General features: G+C 33.1%; 1 protein-coding gene across 1 annotated transcript; it reads left to right on the forward strand.

Annotated features, from left to right (window-relative positions):
* Window positions 1-4,032: 4,032 nt before the first annotated feature.
* LOC144359489 (uncharacterized) lies at window positions 4,033-10,772 on the forward strand. Its single transcript, XM_078012681.2, has 3 exons — window positions 4,033-4,129; window positions 6,333-6,425; window positions 7,695-10,772. Exon 3 carries the CDS (start codon window positions 7,711-7,713, stop codon window positions 8,842-8,844), a length of 1,134 nt encoding a protein of 377 aa, XP_077868807.1. The 5' UTR covers window positions 4,033-4,129; window positions 6,333-6,425; window positions 7,695-7,710; the 3' UTR covers window positions 8,845-10,772.
* The last annotated feature ends 13,019 nt before the right edge of the window (window positions 10,773-23,791 follow it).

The following is a 23,791-nucleotide window of genomic DNA, read 5'->3' on the forward strand; positions in this document are numbered from 1 at the left end:
TATAGAGGAACTACTAAACCTTACCAACATATACCTGAATGTCTAAATAATGATAGTGGTACATATAGAGGTACAACTAAACCTTGCCAACATATACCTGAATGTCTACATAATGATAATGGTACATATAGAGGAACTACTAAACCTTACCAACATATACCTGAATGTCTACATAATGATGGTGATACATATAGAGGAACTACTAAATCTCACCAACACATCCCTGAATGTCTACATAATGATAGTGGTACATATAGAGGAACTACTAAACCTTACCAACACATACCTGAATGTCTACATAATGATGGTGGTACATATAGAGGAACAACTAAACCTTGCTAACATATACCTGAATGTCTACATAATGATGGTGGTACATGTAGAGGAACTACTAAACCTTGCCAACATATACCTGAATGTCTACATAATAATGGTGGTACATATAGAGGAACTACTAAATCTCACCAACACATCCCTGAATGTCTACATAATGATAGTGGTACATATAGAGGAACTACTAAACCTTACCAACACATACCTGAATGTCTACATAATGATGGTGGTACATGTAGAGGAACTACTAAACCTTGCCAACACATACCTGAATGTCTATATAATGATGGTGGTACATATAGAGGAACTACTAAACCTTACCAACATATACCTGAATGTCTACATAATGATAGTGGTACATATAGAGGAACTACTAAACCTTACCAACGCATACCTGAATGTCTACATAATGATAGTGGTACATATAGAGGAACTACTAAACCTTGCCATCACATACATGAATGTCTGCATAATGATAGTGGTACATATAGAGGAACTACTAAACTTTGGCAACATATACCTGAATGTCTAAATAATGATAGTGGTACATATAGAGGTACTACTAAACCTTGCCAACATATACCTGAATGTCTACATAATGATAGTGGTACATATAGAGGAACTACTAAACCTTACCAACATATACCTGAATGTCTACATAATGATAGTGGTACATATAGAGGAACTACTAAACCTTGCCAACACATCCCTGAATGTCTACATAATGATAGTGGTACATATAGAGGAACTACTAAACCTTGCCAACACATACCTGAATGTCTACATCATGATAGTGGTACATATAGAGGAACTACTAAACCTTACCAACATATACCTGAATGTCTAAATAATGATAGTGGTACATATAGAGGTACAACTAAACCTTGCCAACATATACCTGAATGTCTACATAATGATAGTGGTACATATAGAGGAACTACTAAACCTTACCAACATATACCTGAATGTCTACATAATGATAGTGGTACATATAGAGGAACTACTAAACCTTGCCAACACATACCTGAATGTCTACATCATGATGGTGGTACATGTAGAGGAACTACTAAACCTTGCCAACACATACCCGAATGTCTACATCATGATGGTGGTACATATAGAGGAACTACTAAACCTTGCCAACACATACCTGAATGTCTACATAATGATAGTGGTACATATAGAGGAACTACTAAACCTTACTAATATATACCTGAATGTCTACATAATGATAGTGGTACATATAGAGGAACTACTAAACCTTGCCAACACATACCTGAATGTCTACATCATGATGGTGGTACATATAGAGGAACTACTAAACCTTACCAACATATACCTGAATGTCTACATAATGATAGTGGTACATATAGAGGAACTACTAAACCTTGCCAACATATACCTGAATGTCTACATAATGATGGTGGTACATATAGAGGTACAACTAAACCTTGCCAACATATACCTGAATGTCTACATAATGATAGTGGTACATGTAGAGGAACTACTAAACCTTGCCAACATATACCTGAATGTCTACATAATGATGGTGGTACATGTAGAGGAACTACTAAACCTTGCCAACATATACCTGAATGTCTACATAATGATGGTGGTACATATAGAGGAACTACTAAATCTCACCAACACATCCCTGAATGTCTACATAATGATAGTGGTACATATAGAGGAACTAGTAAACCTTACCAACACATACCTGAATGTCTACATAATGATGGTGGTACATGTAGAGGAACTACTAAACCTTGCCAACACATACCTGAATGTCTGCATAATGATGGTGGTACATGTAGAGGAACTACTAAACCTTGCCAACATATACCTGAATGTCTACATAATGATAGTGGTACATATAGAGAATCTATATAAATCTGTTTCACATATGCTGAACATTAATTTTAGTATAGAGCACGCTCATTGCAACTTATTGGCTGGAGGCTTGGTGCCGGAAACAATACAATCGAAATCTATTGGGACTTGCCTGCGCAGATTTAAGTGTAAAGACCAGATACAGTTGTTAGGTTTGGTGACCAGTTTAGTATGATAGAAAGCGTGTATAGTCTTAAAATTACCACAATAGACAGAGTGGACCCAAGACCGAATATACGTGATTCCGGCGTTCCATTACAAATGCTTTCTATTAATAATTGCACTTTCAAATAATATTCATGAGTTATGTCTACGTCATAATCTCGTTAAAAGGTCATTAGCATATTGTGTACGCAGTGCGCATGCTTTGGTCCTCTTTTCCGTGTCTACAACCAATGCGTCATCACAGTTAGGTCAATTGCAATTTACGTTTTATGTAAGTGATGTTCAGCACCCTCAATGAGGTTTGATTGCCAGACCTCATTGAAGGTGCTGAACGTTGTGTTAACGTTTGTCTTCGAAGCCCAAAGCGACATACTAACACACCACACCAATTCTGGTTCCCCAATAACTTTGGATTTAAAATTTATTCAGGTGAAATTTTAGTTTATCTAACCTGCATAGTGTGGTGACAGAAATGTCCGTAAACGTCGTCTAGCAAAGAAGCATTGCCTGCACGTAGTACCAAAATGGATAGTGGAAAAAGAATTAGCAAATATTATTATAAAAAAACAATAAATTTACCGTAATACTAGTAGGAATTTTTACCGGAGATGAAAGAAGTGAACCAAGGTATTTCATTATGAAGTCATTGTTTATGGTGATGTTTTTGTAAATCTATTGTGTGTTTTCTATGTATTCTGCAATGCGTGCAGTCAATCTAGTAGCTCCAACCAACCAACAATCAACCCCTTATGGCGCAGAAGACGTGTCTTGATCTTGTTGGTCACTTTCTATTACAAATTAATCGATATATCATACGTAAGTTCAGCCTACAATTCCTTCAAGACGCAGATGATAATCAAATTTACCGATTCATCTTCGGCAGTTATGTCAAATGAGGCATGTTCCAATGATACTAACTGAAGGAATGAATGACTAAAACCAAGCTTCAAATCAGTGAAACTAAAACGGAAGTCTTACTTTCTTTTATATAAAACTCTAGCCTGAGGGTTGGCAAGGGGTATTTTCGTAAGCTGTGATCAATTGTTTTCATTTTCGTAATAATGTAATTTAAATAAATAAATAAACATAAATTTGTATACATGGGCAAGGTGTAACATGTAAGTAGCTATTTTATTCGTCCGTAATTTGTACAAAGGTATTAATTTTTGTAAACGTATAAAGCATTTTCCGAATTAAATACCGTAATTTCTAATTTTGAATTTTAAACTCAAATAATCAAAAATATTATAAAAACGTAAAATATAATTTTTTGCTTTATCTGTAAAATGTAAAAACCGATTTTTTTACTGTAAATGGAACTTTCATTTTATTTCCTGTAAAAACGTAAAATGCCGTTTTATGTGTATAGTCTGTTTTACTAATTACTAGTACATTATTCAACATGCCAATAAATAAATGTTCCACTGTTGACCTGTGAGGGCGCAGAGGGACATGCTTGATATATGTATTAGAAGTTCTAAATTTCAATTAACAATAATCAATATATTAGATTAAAGACAGTTATATTGGGAGATATAATAATATATGTTGATGAACTGATTGCACGACTATTCAGATTGTTTATTAAACGTCATTGCGTTATCTGTTCATTTGCATATGAAAAGGTTGGGCGAAACAACCTTTCAGTTTGTGCGTTTCATATAGCAACAGTACGTAGTTTGTCTGTCATATAAGCTTATTCGCTGCCGTAAAACTAGGTTCATATCAAATCATCGCTTAGGTAATTACGTTTATTATTCACATTGATTTTTTTCTTATGTGTTTATACAACTCGTTTATTACATATCCATAATCCCAGTTGAACGGTTGTAGTATATGTACGCACACACGTTTAATGATCTAAATTCAAGATGGCGGACTACATGTATGCTTCGCGAATCAGCTGAGGTCCCTCGGTGATCTGCTACGCTTGTTGTGGTCACTCATTCGAATATGTGATTGCAGTTTTGTCATTTTAACCGGCTGGTAACGAGTGATAAAGTATAACATCTATCTTGTCTAACGCGGCGCCCATGAGTCTGTGATTGTTATGAGTTCAGTATGATAGTTGTATTATTGTGTGTGTCTACTACTTTAATAGTAATAGTTTAAATGTAATTGTTTGCTGGCATTATACACCCCGCCGAGTGATTGGGAATTACTATAATAGCATCGTTAGTATTATTGTAGCATATGACGTGGTAACGTGATGGGACGGGCATGTGGACGGTAGATTATTTTGTCTGTCTTGGGGTTATCGCGACAACACGACGAACCAAATAACCTTACTGATTATAAAATAACTATACAGCAAAAACAGGATCGAGACACATTGGCATGTCACTCGTGAAAACGGCTACCTGTTGTAAGCCGGCGGTCGTAAAAATATGTAAAAAACGTGATGGTTTAAAACATCTGTAAACACAGTGTTGTGCATGAAGGTGTGAAAGGTATTTGCGTTAGTTGGTAGTTTAACAATATTTATCGGTCCCGACAACGCCACGTTTAGGAGTATATGTATTACACACACCAAAATAACACACACCGTGTTGTGTCGATCCGTATTGGACAGTTTGGGTCAAGGTAATTATTGAACCACGTCACGCACACTTCCGCTTTGTTTACGTGGTATCACACACGTATTGTTGACATATTCGTGGGGGTGTGGCGCAACCAAATCTTCTGCTTTGTTCCGTGTTATAGAATACGAATATACCACAAATACTAATAAAAAATTGAGTGAAGTGCAATGCCTCGAGTGGTTCTCTTATTATAATCCAAATACGGAGACTTTTCTATTTTCTAAAACCGCCATGAATCATATACTTCAGGGTCTATAATTGCTGAAATGGGACCACCGAGTGACGCAATCGACACGCTCCAATAATTAGTATATTTATTAGCGTATACACTAGTAGCTTCGCGATGTTATTATAGTTATTATAGTATGAAACAAATGTATAATTCATTCTCAGCAATGAAATAAAGAAATATATATATATAATGTAGAGTAGTACAACTAATTTAAATTGAAAGAAATTGCAATATAAAATATTCCCACCACCAATTAGATATAATGTGTACATATTGTAATACGTACAGGTACATTAACAAAAAGAAAATATTAATTAGAGAATCTATTATATAACCTTGACAAAAGAAATCAATATTTTTCCTTGCATTGTTACCTATCTGTGTAACCATAGACCCTCCAGTACTTGACAGTACTCTACTGGAGGGTCTATGGTGTAACTGCATGCGGAAATCCTAATAAATGACATTTAAAGTTCACAACGGGCATTTAACAATATTAGACATTGCCATCTTGACCATGTTGGCTGAAGGATTTTGTAAAAAAATATTGTGTTTACTGAACCGTAACAATTTGTCAACCGTCGCCGTCAACACTCGGGAACCCCCCCCCCCCCCTAGAGAATAGAGACTGTCCACGTGAAGCATAACCAGTCGTAGTCGTAGCGTGAAGTAGGGGACTAAACCATTGTTTAACCTTGGGGGAAACGGAAATTACTCGCTTTTGAGGGTGTCATAATAAGCGAGGGTGAACCCCGTTTTTATACTATGGAACAGAGAAGACCTTGAACTGCTTGAAGTCATCGTACTTTTGTTTGATTACCTAAGCATTTAGGTCCATGTGCTGCAAGTTAGAGTACAACATATCTAAGCGGCCGCCCCTCGGTAAATGATTTAGCCTAGGCAGTAAAGTAAAGCATGGAGGTAAAAAGAGAGTAAAGTAAGTAAAAGAAAACGAAGCTGAAATATCCAAGAACCAAGACACACCAAAAATTATATCTCAAAAGTGAATATTTGTGGTATATTTATATAAGTCTTACCGGACCTGAAGTGGGAATTTGTTATTACTCTAAATATCCAAATTCTTAGTTTACTAGTAAATAAATTAGAGTACATATATTCATTTCTTGCAGCACCATCTGACCATGGGAGAGTGCAATAAGCTGGTACATTTCGATGATTAAATAAAAAACATTATGAAAGCTGAGCAAAGTCAAAGTGAGTGGGTAAGTTTTATATGATATGATCCATCTACCGGTGTCACGAACGTGCAACATTGCGCTATAATGATTAAGAATAGTGAAATAGTAATATCTACGGTATATGATATTTACATGTATATCACCGGCGCCGTATTCCTTTAAATTGTACTTGTGTCTAATTAGACAAATATGCAGTATTCTAAAACAATACCGTGGCGCAATATTATGAGGTTATTACGAGGATACCTCAAAGTATATAGAAGTATCCTCGTAATAACCTTATTATTATACATCTTTTCATTCCAAGGATACATCATAGGAATGCCAAATCCAAAATGTTTAGAACAGAATCAGCAAACTTCTTTGTGTGGAGTCCGGTCAAACCCTGGTGGCAGCCATGTTTGTTTTTATTGTTAGAGAACGCTTACGCGCGTAATCATTCCATGTTTGGAATTCGCATTTCTAAATATGGTAGGGTGAAAATACCCCGTAAAATAACGCAAAATTACGGCCTGCTGTAACTAATGGCATTACAGTGACAGAGATATAATAATTCATGGGATTGCCATTATTTGAATATCGGAATATCGAACAACTAGATATTCTATGATTATCATGTTTACCGTATTCTAACCATGGGATTGTACAGAACGCGTCTGCTGCACTGAAGAATCGAAATATTTTCTTGATAAGATTACTTCTCAGGGGAGAATACTATCGTATTGTATGCTAGTGGCATGCACATTATACTGATCATAGTTATTAGTTTATATTAGATCTATATTTTTGTGTGAACCATCCATGCATCCATCCATGACGGATTAAATGTACTTGTTTCCTCCATATGTGCCCCATGAAACCGATCGCTGACTACCGGTACTCGTATTTTAAAAATGATTTATGAAAATATAACCAAATGTAGGCACAGCTTGCTCTTGGCTCGTACCACTTTGCGCCTAATGCTGCTAAAAGTAATACGAAGCTTGGTGTATATATATTCGTTCAAGATTAATATGTAGATTTCTACCTTGATGTAATGTTCTTACCCATGTTTTGTGGCGTTGAAATTTAATATTTAAAAACAATTCCATATTGACCTAATGTCGATGTTAGGCTGACTGTGTATACTTATTCACTGAACGCAATTCTTCACAACATATGTGTTAATATTAGTAAATTATTGTGATTTAGATTTTTTTTGGTAATATTTCACGGTTTAGGTATTGGTATTTATGTTATTTTATTCTGTCGTGCGTCACTATAATAAATAACAATATATGTTTTTTTCTATAGGTCTCTACGTGACAGAATGGCCGGAGCGCGGCGAAGCACGAGTGTCACGCTATTTGCGGCCGGCGCATTTTGTGCTATTATGCTGATTTCACAATGGTCCACCTATAATTACTACGTTGGTGTTTACGAAGAGTTGAACGATTTCTTTGGTGGCAAGTATTTTCCACAGGGATCTCTGAAAAATACAAGTATTTGGTCATACGGGATGGGTCAGCTTGTTTCATCTGACCCCCAGCTTGACAATCTGGTCGAGTGCATCATGACATTGAAGCAGCGTACGTCACCTGTGTATGGTATCATTTATGCTATGGTAACGTCCAGATTCGAAAGCACTTTACCGGCGTGTCAGGAATGGAACATCACCACCAACGATAGTATTCGCCATGATGAAGCGGTTGTACCAAATATCGCTCATTATATATGGTTTGGGGAGAATCTGGAATTTCGTTTTGACCATCTGATATCGTTGCTGAGCGCCCATAGAATCATGAAGGCGGAAAAGATCCTGTTTCATACGAACAATGAACCGTATGGGGAGTACTGGGAAGAAGCCAAGCGTACTATCGAGGTATTGGAAGTGATTTACCGCGATCCGCCCAAAAGCGTGTTTCAGCTCTCGTTGGGTAGCTCTTTCAATCAGCATAGCTCCGACGTGGCACGACTGGAGATTTTGCTTGAGTATGGTGGAATATATATGGACCTCGACGTGATCGTAGTGAGCTCTTTGGAACCTCTGCGACATTACGATTTTGTCATGGGAAGGGAGGCGCCCGGGACCCTTAATAACTGTGTTCTCATAGCGAAGAAGGATTCTCTGTTTCTGAAACTGTTTTACGCCGGTTATATCAGTATTGCGCGATTCTGTTGGAGATGTGATAGTTTTCTCTACCCTAACGCCCTCGCAGTTCAGTACCCGGGCCTTATTCACATCGATCAAAGAGTATGGGTGACCACCACCATGCGTGAAGCGATATTCCACGGTCATCTGGATTGGAGTTCGGACTATGCAACAATACATACATTTATGCGGGACAATACGAGATACGAGAGTCTTGATTTTAATCCAGAAAATATCAAAACACTGAACTCTACGTTCGGAGAAATGGCGCGTCATGTATACTACGGAAATGACGTCATGGTATATGACTAAATTGTTCCCGGACTTCTATAACATAATGGGATACACATGTTTTCAATCGGGCCCTGACTGACTGTGGTTGAATATTTTATTGCACCCCCTGTTGACAGACATGTTCGTCGATAGATGGTGGCATATTTTGCTGATTGAGAATGTCTTGGCAATGCATGCTGTCTCCATAGAACTGATGGCTATTTGTAAAATTTGTTATTCGTCATTTTAATGTATGGATGTCAAATGACATATGAGATGTGTATAGAACACGTGTACCACAGCGAGGGATTACGAGAATTAATAATTAGAATAATATAACTGTCATATGATGCTACCATGTTTGGCTTTCCCATTTTCGGTACTGAAATCCTCAAAAACTATATACAAATACAATAAAACTTAAAATAATGTTATTTAATTTATCTTCTTGGCCCTTTTATAGATTTCATTGCTTAAAATGAACCGTTTAGCCCAAGTTTGCATCGTCTCCGACGCCGTCGTCTTTGTGTTGTTAGTGTAGTGGTGAACAATTACGGACAAGAAGAACGGAACATATTTAAAATCTAGTCCAGCGTGTAATTTAATTTTTATAAATATTTTACAACAAAACATTGCATTTTAATCCTAATATACGTGGCGAGTTTATAGACAAACACGCCCGAAATTGTATCGAAAAATACGTAAAAACGTAGGTAGAGCGCCCTCTGATGACTGTTGTAATGCAATAAAGCAATAATCTTGTTTATGTTAATAATAATAATAATAAAAATAATAATAACTTTATTGTTATAAAATCTCTGTTGAGATATAAAATTACAATAAAGAATAAAATCATGATAATAAAAAAGTAAAAACCAAAATTCAGTTGAGACAAAAGTAAATAAGTACATTGCATAGATGGTATTATATATATATGTGGCACTGTTTTCCAGATGGGCTATGACGTCATGGCCTTATGATGGTAACATTACATCGTATATATCTCATACCCACAATAGTTTACACGCTCGTGTGTGTATTTCGTTACGTCACATATACTTCAACTTATTATATGATATGTCGTCATGACCAAACAAGACTTTATTGACCTTTCGATTTTACTAACTGTACTGAATACTGAATTGAAGCTATATATTCAGTTGCGTGTTTTGTACATTTTTGACATTTTGAGGTTCGAGTTTAAACGTTATTCTGTATTAGCTCCGTGTATATAAATACAACATAAGAGATGGTAATAGAAACAACTTGAAAATAAAATTGAAAATGATTGTACATTATTACAATTTTAATTCAAAGCCACAAGCGGAATCATGTTATTGTATGGCCTGATAATGTCTATGTGAATGGTATGCTTTTAAGGTCAAGTGACAGGTTATTATCTGATGTGCAGTGCCATCAATAAACTATAGCAGGCATGCATTTATTGTGAAATTAAACAAACAATAAACTAGTCATTTTGACGGAAATCCAAGATGGCTACCAAATAACATGACTGTTCCACATCATTTTACTTGAGCCTGAGCCATTCATTCTACACGCAAAGTGTTATAAAAAAATAAGTTGATTGCTTTAATTATTCATCAGCAACAAATGCACAAATTTGTTGACAATTTTGCTGAAAATCCAAGATGGCCGCCAAATCATAGTCAAATCTGAAATCTGTAAAAGAAAGATTTATGGACTCCATCGTATGCATGAAGTGATTTCAGATGTGTGTTTTTTTTAAAAAGAGTGATCACATTCTGCTCCACAGGTGGCACCCATCATATATCTTTCATAATCAAGTGGTTTCTGTCATCGGACCTGTAACTTTGATGCCATCATAGATCATTTGTGCAACAGTGCTATTGTATTTAACCACAAGCTTCTTCTATTTCTCCCAGCACCTGTATATTTATTCATAAAAAGTTAAATGGTGATTAAATAACCACTGACTAGAAAAACAATTAGCCTTTATTTATTTATTTCCCTGTGGTAGATGTTTGATGTTGCAATAGTGGCAGGTTAGGGAAGATTGATCGTACCAGTAACCGTGAAGTTTCAGACAGACTTTAATCGGCAATTTGTAAATGTCACGAGTAAATGTAAATGTCTGGCGATGTTCTAAGTTCAGAAATTGCTGACACTAAGAAGTGTGCGAATTACCAATCTACACATGCACAGACTGCGTTGTTATCACTAATATGCATATGAATAAAAATGTCACGTGGCGATAACTAATCTGTAAGTATCAGTATGTCACACCTTACTTTTCAACTTAGTTATACGAATAAGAAGTAAGTGTAATCGAATATTCTCTGGATAATGTTCATTCATCATCCTGTTATATAGCAAGAATAAAACAACTGCTGTTCTGTTATCACGTTGACCGGTTTCACAAAAATAAACTATAATTCAAATATAATTAAATTGTCCTATACTAATTTCCATGCATGCAACTTATTATTGAAGACAGAGGTTCTAACACGTTATTTTCTGTTGGAGAGAATCTTTACCATCCACTCATAAACCCATTATTACTTAATTATGAGGTCAGAGGTCACTAGTACTTGACCTCATGGTGGGGCACAAGTTTGTAATAAAACATTTCGTGTGTCATTAGTGTCAAATTATTGTATTTTGAGAAGTTTCAAAACAATTCCATAGAACACTGTGACAGTGTAACATCGAATCTGCCACTGGCATGAATGCTTTGAATGACGACTATTGGCAAGCAAATACGAAAACCGTTCTTTTTTGTTTTGTTTTTTCACAAAGTAATGTAATCGATATGTTGTATATCCTTAAACGAGCGTCGATCATTTTATGGGGTTTGCAAGCGTACGTGAATAAAACTTCAACCTGTTTTTATATGTCAGTCATAATATATGACACGGCCCGCATTATGTTTACTCGTCAAATACATTCACAAGCACCGGGTATTGTTTTCCCTGTTAATCGGGGGTCTAGTCGTTCATCTGACAAGTGGAAATATCTTCACTGACGCATTTCAGATACTTGTCAAATACTGTGATTAACCATAGGCCCTTTCTAAGGTATATGGATTAACACACATCGACGGTCTATCTCTGTATATATTCACGTACGTTACATCCAATCCTTGGTAATTGACGACCAAACATGAAGGAAACTACAAGTAATCAAATGCGGATTCAAATTGTACATTTTATCCAAGTTTTAATACCAAAATAACAATAACTAGTCTACATTGCGTGTACGGCGTATTTGTATGTATTAACTAATAACTCTACGTTGCGTGTACGATGTATTTGCATTTATTAACTAATACTAGTACGTTGCAAGTACGGCATATTTATATTTATTAACTAATAACTTGTACGTTGCGTGTATGGTGTATTTATATTTATTAACTAATACTAGTACGTTGCAAGTACGGCGTATTTATATTTACTAACTAATAACTAGTACGTTGCGTGTACGGCGTATTTGTATTTATTAACTAATAACTCGTACGTTGCAAGTACGGCGTATGTGTATTTATTAACTAATAACACGTACGTTGCAAGTACGGCGTATGTGTATTTATTAACTAATAACTAGTACGTTGCGTGTACGGCGTATTTGTATTTATTAACTATTAACTAATAACTCGTACGTTGCAAGTACGGCGGATGTGTATTTATTAACTAATAACTAGTACGTTGCGTGTACGGCGTATTTGTATTTATTAACTATTAACTAGTACGTTGCGTGTACGGCGTAATTGTATTAATTAACCAATAACTAGTACGTTGCAAGTACGGCGTATTTATATTTATTAACTAATACTACCGGTAGTACGTTGCGTGTACGATGTATTTGCATTTATTAACTAGTACTAGTACGTTGCAAGTACGGAGTATTTATATTTATTAACTAATAACTTGTACGTTGCGTGTATGGTGTATTTATATTTATTAACTAATACTAGTACGTTGCAAGTACGGCGTATTTATATTTATTAACTAATAACTAGTACTTTGCGTGTACGGCGTATTTATATTTATTAACTAATAACTCGTACGTTGCGTGTACGGCGTATGTGTATTTATTAACTAATAAGTCGTACGTTGCAAGTACGGCGTATGTGTATTTATTAACTAATAACTAGTACGTTGCGTGTACGGCGTATTTGTATTTATTAACTATTAACTAATAACTCGTACGTTGCAAGTACGGCGTATGTGTATTTATTAACTAATAACTAGTACGTTGCGTGTACGGCGTATTTGTATTTATTAACTATTAACTATTAACTAGTACGTTGCGTGTACGGCGTATTTGTATTTATTAACTAATAACTAGTACGTTGCAAGTACGGCGTATTTATATTTATTAACTAATACTAGTACGTTGCGTGTACGGCGTATTTGTATTTATTAACTATTAACTAGTACGTTGCAAGTACGGCGTATTTATATTTATTAACTAATAACTCCACGTTGCGTGTACGATGTATATGCATTTATTAACTAATAACGCTACGTTGCGTGTACGATGTATTTGCATTTATTAACTAATACTAGTACGTTGCAAGTACGGCGTATTTATATTTATTAACTAATAACTTGTTCGTTGCGTGTATGGTGTATTTATATTTATTAACTAATACTAGTACGTTGCAAGTACGGCGCATTTATATTTATTAACTAATAACTAGTACGTTGCGTGTACGGCGTATTTGTATTTATTAACTAATAACTCGTACGTTGCAAGTACGGCGTATGTGTATTTATTAACTAATAACTCGTACGTTGCAAGTACGGCGTATGTGTATTTATTAACTAATAACTAGTACGTTGCGTGTACGGCGTATTTGTGTTTATTAACTATTAACTAATAACTCGTACGTTGCAAGTACGGCGTATGTGTATTTATTAACTAATAACTAGTACGTTGCGTGTACGGCGTATTTGTATTTATTAACTATTAACTAGTACGTTGCGTGTACGGCGTATTTGTATTTATTAACTAATAACTAGTACGTTGCAAGTACGGCGTATTTATATTTATTAACTAATAACTTGTACGTTGCGTGTATGGTGTATTTATATTTATTAACTAATAACTCTACGTTGCGTGTACGATGTATTTGCATTTATTAACTAATAACGCTAAGTTGCGTGTACGATGTATTTGCATTTATTAACTAATACTAGTACGTTGCAAGTACGGCGTATTTATATTTATTAACTAATAACTTGTACGTTGCGTGTACGATGTATTTGCATTTATTAACTAATACTAGTACGTTGCAAGTACGGCGTATTTATATTTATTAACTTGTACGTTGCGTGTATGGTGTATTTATATTTATTAACTAATACTAGTACGTTGCAAGTACGGCGCATTTATATTTATTAACTAATAACTAGTACGTTGCGTGTACGGCGTATTTGTATTTATTAACTAATAACTCGTACGTTGCAAGTACGGCGTATGTGTTTTTATTAACTAATAACTCGTACGTTGCAAGTACGGCGTATGTGTTTTTATTAACTAATAACTAGTACGTTGCGTGTACGGCGTATTTGTATTTATTAACTATTAACTATTAACTAGTACGTTGCGTGTACGGCGTATTTGTATTTATTAACTAATAACTAGTACGTTGCAAGTACGGCGTATTTATATTTATTAACTAATACTAGTACGTTGCGTGTACGGCGTATTTGTATTTATTAACTATTAACTAGTACGTTGCAAGTACGGCGTATTTATATTTATTAACTAATAACTTGTACGTTGCGTGTATGGTGTATTTATATTTATTAACTAATAACTCTACGTTGCGTGTACGATGTATTTGCATTTATTAACTAATAACGCTACGTTGCGTGTACGATGTATTTGCATTTATTAACTAATACTAGTACGTTGCAAGTACGGCGTATTTATATTTATTAACTAATAACTTGTACGTTGCGTGTATGGTGTATTTATATTTATTAACTAACACTAGTACGTTGCAAGTACGGCGCATTTATATTTATTAACTAATAACTAGTACGTTGCGTGTACGGCGTATTTGTATTTATTAACTAATAACTCGTACGTTGCAAGTACGGCGTATGTGTATTTATTAACTAATAACTCGTACGTTGCAAGTACGGCGTATGTGTTTTTATTAACTAATAACTAGTACGTTGCGTGTACGGCGTATTTGTGTTTATTAACTATTAACTAATAACTCGTACGTTACAAGTACGGCGTATGTGTATTTATTAACTAATAACTAGTACGTTGCGTGTACGGCGTATTTGTATTTATTAACTATTAAATAGTACGTTGCGTGTACGGCGTATTTGTATTTATTAACTAATAACTAGTACGTTGCAAGTACGGCGTATTTATATTTATTAACTAATACTAGTACGTTGCATGTACGATGTATTTGCATTTATTAACTAATACTAGTACGTTGCAAGTACGGCGTATTTATATTTATTAACTAATAACTTGTACGTTGCGTGTATGGTGTATTTATATTTATTAACTAATAACTCTACGTTGCGTGTACGATGTATTTGCATTTATTAACTAATAACTCTACGTTGCGTGTACGATGTATTTGCATTTATTAACTAATACGAGTACGTTGCAAGTACGGCGTATTTATATTTATTAACTAATAACTTGTACGTTGCGTGTACGATGTATTTGCATTTATTCACTAATACTCGTACGTTGCAAGTACGGCGTATTTATATTTATTAACTAATAACTTGTACGTTGCGTGTATGGTGTATTTATATTTATTAACTAATACTAGTACGTTGCAAGTACGGCGTATTTATATTTATTAACTAATAACTAGTACGTTGCGTGTACGGCGTATTTTTATTTATTAACTAATAACTCGTACGTTGCAAGTACGGCGTATGTGTATTTATTAACTAATAACTCGTACGTTGCGTATACGGCGTATGTGTATTTATTAGTTGTGTTGTAAGTACGGCATATTTCTATTTATAACTAATAACTCGTACGTTGTAGGTATGGCGTATTTATATTTATTAAGTAATAATTCGTGTGTTGTAAGTACGGCATATTTCTATTTATTAACTAATAACTAGTACGTTGCAAGTACGGCATATTTCTATTTATTAACTAATAACTCGTACGTTGCAGGTATGGCGTATTTATATTTATTAAGTAATAATTCGTGTGTTGTAAGTACGGCATATTTCTATTTATTAACCAATAACTCGTACGTTGCAAGTACGGCATATTTCTATTTATTAACTATTAACTCGTACGTTGCAGGTATGGCGTATTTATATTTATTAAGTAATAATTCGTGTGTTGTAAGTACGGCATATTTCTATTTATTAACGAATAACTCGTACGTTGCAGGTATGGCGTATTTATATTTATTAAGTAATAATTCGTGTGTTGTAAGTACGGCATATTTCTATTTATTAACCAATAACTAGTACGTTGCAGGTATGGCGTATTTATATTTATTAAGTAATAATTCGTGTGTTGTAAGTACGGCATATTTCTATTTATTAACCAATAACTAGTACGTTGCAGGTATGGCGTATTTATATTTATTAAGTAATAATTCGTGTGTTGTAAGTACGGCATATTTCTATTTATTAACCAATAACTCGTACGTTCCAGGTATGGCGTATTTATATTTATTAAGTAATAATTCGTGTGTTGTAAGTACGGCATATTTCTATTTATTAACCAATAACTAGTACGTTGCAGGTATGGCGTATCTATATTTATTAAGTAATAACTCGTGTGTTGCAAGTACGCCTTATGTGTATTTATTAACTAATAACTCGCACGTTGCAAGTACGGCATATTTGTATTTATTTATTTATTTATTTATTTATTGATTTATTTATTTATTGATTTATTTATTTATTTATTGATTTATTTATTTATTTATTTATTTATTTATTTATTTATTTATTTATTTATTTATTTATTTATTTATTTATTTATTTATTTATTTATTTATTAACTGATAACTCGTACGTTGCAAGTATGTTGTATTTGTATTTATTAACTAATAACTCGTACGTTGCAAGTATGTCGTATTTGTATTAATTAACTAATACCTCGTAAGTTGCAAGTATTTTGTATTTGTATTATTAACTAATAACTCGTAAGTTGCAAGTGTGTCGTATTTGTATTAATTAACTAATAACTCTCAGTTGTTTGTACGGCGTATTGTATTTACTAACTAATAACTCGTACGTTGCAGGTATGGCGTATTTATATTTATTAAGTAATAATTCGTGTGTTGTAAGTACGGCATATTTCTATTTATTAACTAATAACTCGTGCGTTGCAGGTATGGCGTATTTATATTTATTAAGTAATAATTCGTGTGTTGTAAGTACGGCATATTTCTATTTATACCTAATAACTCGTACGTTGTAGGTATGGCGTATTTATATTTATTAAGTAATAATTCGTGTGTTGTAAGTACGGCATATTTCTATTTATTAACTAATAACTAGTACGTTGCAAGTACGGCATATTTCTATTTATTAACTAATAACTCGTACGTTGCAGGTATGGCGTATTTATATTTATTAAGTAATAATTCGTGTGTTGTAAGTACGGAATATTTCTATTAACTAATAACTCGTGCGTTGCAGGTATGGCGTATTTATATTTATTAAGTAATAATTCGTGTGTTGTAAGTACGGCATATTTCTATTAAATAATAACTCGTACGTTGCAGGTATGGCGTATTTATATTTATTAAGTAATAGTTCGTGTGTTGTAAGTACGGCATATTTCTATTTATTAACCAATAACTAGTACGTTGCAGGTATCGCGTATTTATATTTATTAAGTAATAATTCGTGTGTTGTAAGTACGGCGTATTTGTATTTATTTATTAACTAATAACTAGTACGTTGCAAGTACGGCGTATTTATATTTATTAACTAATACTAGTACGTTGCAAGTACGGCGTATGTGTATTTATTAACTAATACTAGTACGTTGCGTGTACGACGTATTTATATTTATTAACTAATAACTAGTACGTTGCAAGTACTGCATGCGTATTTATATTTATTAACTAATACTAGTACGTTGCAAGTACGGCGTATGTGTATTTGTAACTAATAACTAGTACGTTGCAAGTATGGCGTATTTGTATTTATTAACTAATAACTCGTATATATTTGCAAGTATGGCGTATTTGTATTTACTAACTAATACTAGAACGTTGCAAGTACGGCGTATGTGTATTTGTTAACTAATAACTAGTACGTTGCAAGTATGGCGTATTTGTATTTATTAAGTAATAACTCGTGTGTTGCAATTACGACGTATTTCTATTTATTAACTAATAACTCGTACGTTGCAAGTACGGCATATTTCTATTTATTAACTAATAACTGGTACGTTGCAGGTATGGCGTATTTATATTTATTAAGTAATAATTCGTGTGTTGTAAGTACGGCATATTTCTATTTATAACTAATAACTCGTACGTTGTAGGTATGGCGTATTTATATTTATTAAGTAATAATTCGTGTGTTGTAAGTAAGGCATATTTCTATTTATTAACTAATAACTAGTACGTTGCAAGTACGGCATATTTCTATTTATTAACTAATAACTCGTACGTTGCAGGTATGGCGTATTTATATTTATTAAGTAATAATTCGTGTGTTGTAAGTACGGCATATTTCTATTTATTAACTAATAACTCGTGCGTTGCAGGTATGGCGTATTTATATTTATTAAGTAATAATTCGTGTGTTGTAAGTACGGCATATTTCTATTAACTAATAACTCGTACGTTGCAGGTATGGCTTATTTATATTTATTAAGTAATAATTCGTGTGTTGTAAGTACGGCATATTTCTATTTATTAACCAATAACTAGTACGTTGCAGGTATGGCGTATTTATATTTATTAAGTAATAATTCGTGTGTTGTAAGTACGGAATATTTCTATTTATTAACCAATAACTAGTACGTTGCAGGTATGGCGTATTTATATTTATTAAGTAATAATTCGTGTGTTGTAAGTACGGCATATTTCTATTTATTAACCAATAACTCGTACGTTCCAGGTATGGCGTATTTATATTTATTAAGTAATAATTCGTGTGTTGTAAGTACGGCATATTTCTATTTATTAACCAATAACTAGTACGTTGCAGGTATGGCGTATCTATATTTATTAAGTAATAACTCGTGTGTTGCAAGTACGCCTTATGTGTATTTATTAACTAATAACTCGCACGTTGCAAGTACGGCATATTTGTATTTATTTATTTATTGATTGATTGATTGATTTATTTATTTATTTATTTATTTATTTATTTATTTATTTATTTATTTATTTATTTATTTATTTATTTATTTATTAACTGATAACTCGTACGTTGCAAGTATGTTGTATTTGTATTTATTAACTAATAACTCGTACGTTGCAAGTATGTCGTATTTGTATTAATTAACTATTACCTCGTAAGTTGCAAGTATTTTGTATTTGTATTATTAACTAATAACTCGTAAGTTGCAAGTGTGTCGTATTTGTATTAATTAACTAATAACTCTCAGTTGTTTGTACGGCGTATTGTATTTACTAACTAATAACTCGTACGTTGCAGGTATGGCGTATTTATATTTATTAAGTAATAATTCGTGTGTTGTAAGTACGGCATATTTCTATTTATTAACTAATAACTCGTGCGTTGCAGGTATGGCGTATTTATATTTATTAAGTAATAATTCGTGTGTTGTAAGTACGGCATATTTCTATTTATACCTAATAACTCGTACGTTGTAGGTATGGCGTATTTATATTTATTAAGTAATAATTCGTGTGTTGTAAGTACGGCATATTTCTATTTATTAACTAATAACTAGTACGTTGCAAGTACGGCATATTTCTATTTATTAACTAATAACTCGTACGTTGCAGGTATGGCGTATTTATATTTATTAAGTAATAATTCGTGTGTTGTAAGTACGGAATATTTCTATTAACTAATAACTCGTGCGTTGCAGGTATGGCGTATTTATATTTATTAAGTAATAATTCGTGTGTTGTAAGTACGGCATATTTCTATTAACTAATAACTCGTACGTTGCAGGTATGGCGTATTTATATTTATTAAGTAATAGTTCGTGTGTTGTAAGTACGGCATATTTCTATTTATTAACCAATAACTAGTACGTTGCAGGTATCGCGTATTTATATTTATTAAGTAATAATTCGTGTGTTGTAAGTACGGCGTATTTGTATTTATTTATTAACTAATAACTAGTACGTTGCAAGTACGGCGTATTTATATTTATTAACTAATACTAGTACGTTGCAAGTACGGCGTATGTGTATTTATTAACTAATACTAGTACGTTGCGTGTACGACGTATTTATATTTATTAACTAATAACTAGTACGTTGCAAGTACTGCATGCGTATTTATATTTATTAACTAATACTAGTACGTTGCAAGTACGGCGTATGTGTATTTGTAACTAATAACTAGTACGTTGCAAGTATGGCGTATTTGTATTTATTAACTAATAACTCGTATTTGCAAGTATGGCGTATTTGTATTTACTAACTAATACTAGAACGTTGCAAGTACGGCGTATGTGTATTTGTTAACTAATAACTAGTACGTTGCAAGTATGGCGTATTTGTATTTATTAAGTAATAACTCGTGTGTTGCAATTACGACGTATTTCTATATATTAACTAATAACTCGTACGTTGCAAGTACGGCATATTTCTATTTATTAACTAATAACTGGTACGTTGCAGGTATGGCGTATTTATATTTATTAAGTAATAATTCGTGTGTTGTAAGTACGGCATATTTCTATTTATAACTAATAACTCGTACGTTGTAGGTATGGCGTATTTATATTTATTAAGTAATAATTCGTGTGTTGTAAGTAAGGCATATTTCTATTTATTAACTAATAACTAGTACGTTGCAAGTACGGCATATTTCTATTTATTAACTAATAACTGGTACGTTGCAGGTATGGCGTATTTATATTTATTAAGTAATAATTCGTGTGTTCTAAGTACGGCATATTTCTATTTATTAACTAATAACTCGTGCGTTGCAGGTATGGCGTATTTATATTTATTAAGTAATAATTCGTGTGTTGTAAGTACGGCATATTTCTATTAACTAATAACTCGTACGTTGCAGGTATGGCTTATTTATATTTATTAAGTAATAATTCGTGTGTTGTAAGTACGGCATATTTCTATTTATTAACCAATAACTAGTACGTTGCAGGTATGGCGTATTTATATTTATTAAGTAATAATTCGTGTGTTGTAAGTACGGCATATTTCTATTTATTAACCAATAACTAGTACGTTGCAGGTATGGCGTATTTATATGTATTAAGTAATAACTCGTGTGTTGCAAGTACGGCGTATGTGTATTTATTAACTAATAACTAGTACGTTGCAAGTACGGCATATTTGTATTTATTAACTAATAACTCGTATTTGCAGGTATGGCGTATTTGTATTTATTTATTAACTAATAACTAGTACGTTGCAAGTACTACATGCGTATTTATATTTATTAACTAATAACTCGTACGTTGCAGGTATGGCGTTTTTATATTTATTATGTAATAACTCGTGTGTTGCAAGTAAGGCGTATGCGTATTTATTAACTAATAACTAGTACGTTGCAAGTACGGCGTATTTGCAATTATTAACTAATAACTCGTATTTGCAAGTACGGCGTATGTGTATTTATTAACTAATAACTAGTACGTTGCAAGTACGGCGTATTTGCATTTATTAACTAATAACTCGTATTTGCAAGTATGGCGTATTTGTATTTACTAACTAATACTAGTACGTTGCAAGTACGGCGAATGTGTATCTGTTAACTAATAACTAGTACGTTGCAAGTATGGCGTATTTGTATTTATTAAGTAATAACTCGTGTGTTGCAATTACGGCGTATTTCTATTTATTAACTAATAACTCGTACGTTGCAAGTACGGCATATTTCTATTTATTAACTAATATATCGTACGTTGCAGGTATGGCGTATTTATATTTATTAAGTAATAATTCGTGTGTTGTAAGTACGGCATAATTCTATTTATTAACCAATAACTCGTACGTTGCAAGTACGGCATATTTCTATTTATTAACTAATAACTCGTACGTCGCAGGTATGGCGTATTTCTATTTATTAACTAATAACTCGTACGTTGCAGGTATGGCGTATTTATATTTATTAAGTAATAATTCGTGTGTTGTAAGTACGGCACATTTCTATTTATTAACTAATAACTCGTACGTTGCAGGTATGGCGTATTTATATTTATTAAGTAATAATTCGTGTGTTGTAAGTACGGCATATTTCTATTAACTAATAACTCGTACGTTGCAGGTATGGCGTATTTATATTTATTAAGTAATAATTCTTGTGTTGTAAGTACGGCATATTTCTATTTATTAACCAATAACTCGTACGTTGCAAGTACGGCATATTTCTATTTATTAACTATTAACTCGTACGTTGCAGGTATGGCGTATTTATATTTATTAAGTAATAATTCGTGTGTTGTAAGTACGGCATATTTCTATTTATTAACTAATAACTCGTACGTTGCAGGTATGGCGTATTTATATTTATTAAGTAATAATTCGTGTGTTGTAAGTACGGCATATTTCTATTTATTAACCAATAACTAGTACGTTGCAGGTATGGCGTATTTATATTTATTAAGTAATAATTCGTGTGTTGTAAGTACGGCATATTTCTATTTATTAACTAATAACTCGTATGTTGCAGGTATGGCGTATTTATATTTATTAAGTAATAATTCGTGTGTTGTAAGTACGGCATATTTCTATTTATTAACCAATAACTAGTACGTTGCAGGTATGGCGTATTTATATTTATTAAGTAATAATTCGTGTGTTGTAAGTACGGCATATTTCTATTTATTAACCAATAACTAGTACGTTGCAGGTATGGCGTATTTATATTTATTAAGTAATAATTCGTGTGTTGTAAGTACGGCATATTTCTATTTATTAACCAATAACTAGTACGTTGCAGGTATGGCGTATCTATATTTATTAAGTAATAACTCGTGTGTTGTAAGTACGGCGTATGTGTATTTATTAACTAATAACTCGTACGTTGCAAGTACGGCGTATGTGTATTTATTAACTAATAACTAGTACGTTGCGTGTACGGCGTATTTGTATTTATTAACTATTAACTATTAACTAGTACGTTGCGTGTACGGCGTATTTGTATTTATTAACTAATAACTAGTACGTTGCAAGTACGGCGTATTTATATTTATTAACTAATACTAGTACGTTGCGTGTACGGCGTATTTGTATTTATTAACTATTAACTAGTACGTTGCAAGTACGGCGTATTTATATTTATTAACTAATAACTCCACGTTGCGTGTACGATGTATATGCATTTATTAACTAATAACGCTACGTTGCGTGTACGATGTATTTGCATTTATTAACTAATACTAGTACGTTGCAAGTACGGCGTATTTATATTTATTAACTAATAACTTGTTCGTTGCGTGTATGGTGTATTTATATTTATTAACTAATACTAGTACGTTGCAAGTACGGCGCATTTATATTTATTAACTAATAACTAGTACGTTGCGTGTACGGCGTATTTGTATTTATTAACTAATAACTCGTACGTTGCAAGTACGGCGTATGTGTATTTATTAACTAATAACTCGTACGTTGCAAGTACGGCGTATGTGTATTTATTAACTAATAACTAGTACGTTGCGTGTACGGCGTATTTGTGTTTATTAACTATTAACTAATAACTCGTACGTTGCAAATACGGCGTATGTGTATTTATTAACTAATAACTAGTACGTTGCGTGTACGGCGTATTTGTATTTATTAACTATTAACTAGTACGTTGCGTGTACGGCGTATTAGTATTTATTAACTAATAACTAGTACGTTGCAAGT

Source organism: Saccoglossus kowalevskii, chromosome 3, assembly GCF_978046115.1.
Source record: "Saccoglossus kowalevskii chromosome 3, keSacKowa6.1, whole genome shotgun sequence".
In the NCBI taxonomy this organism is placed as follows: domain Eukaryota; kingdom Metazoa; phylum Hemichordata; class Enteropneusta; family Harrimaniidae; genus Saccoglossus; species Saccoglossus kowalevskii.

Bases quoted from the DNA above. Each gene is read 5' to 3' on its own strand.
- LOC144359489 (XM_078012681.2), top strand. From the start codon at position 7,711: ATGGCCGGAGCGCGGCGAAGCACGAGTGTCACGCTATTTGCGGCCGGC.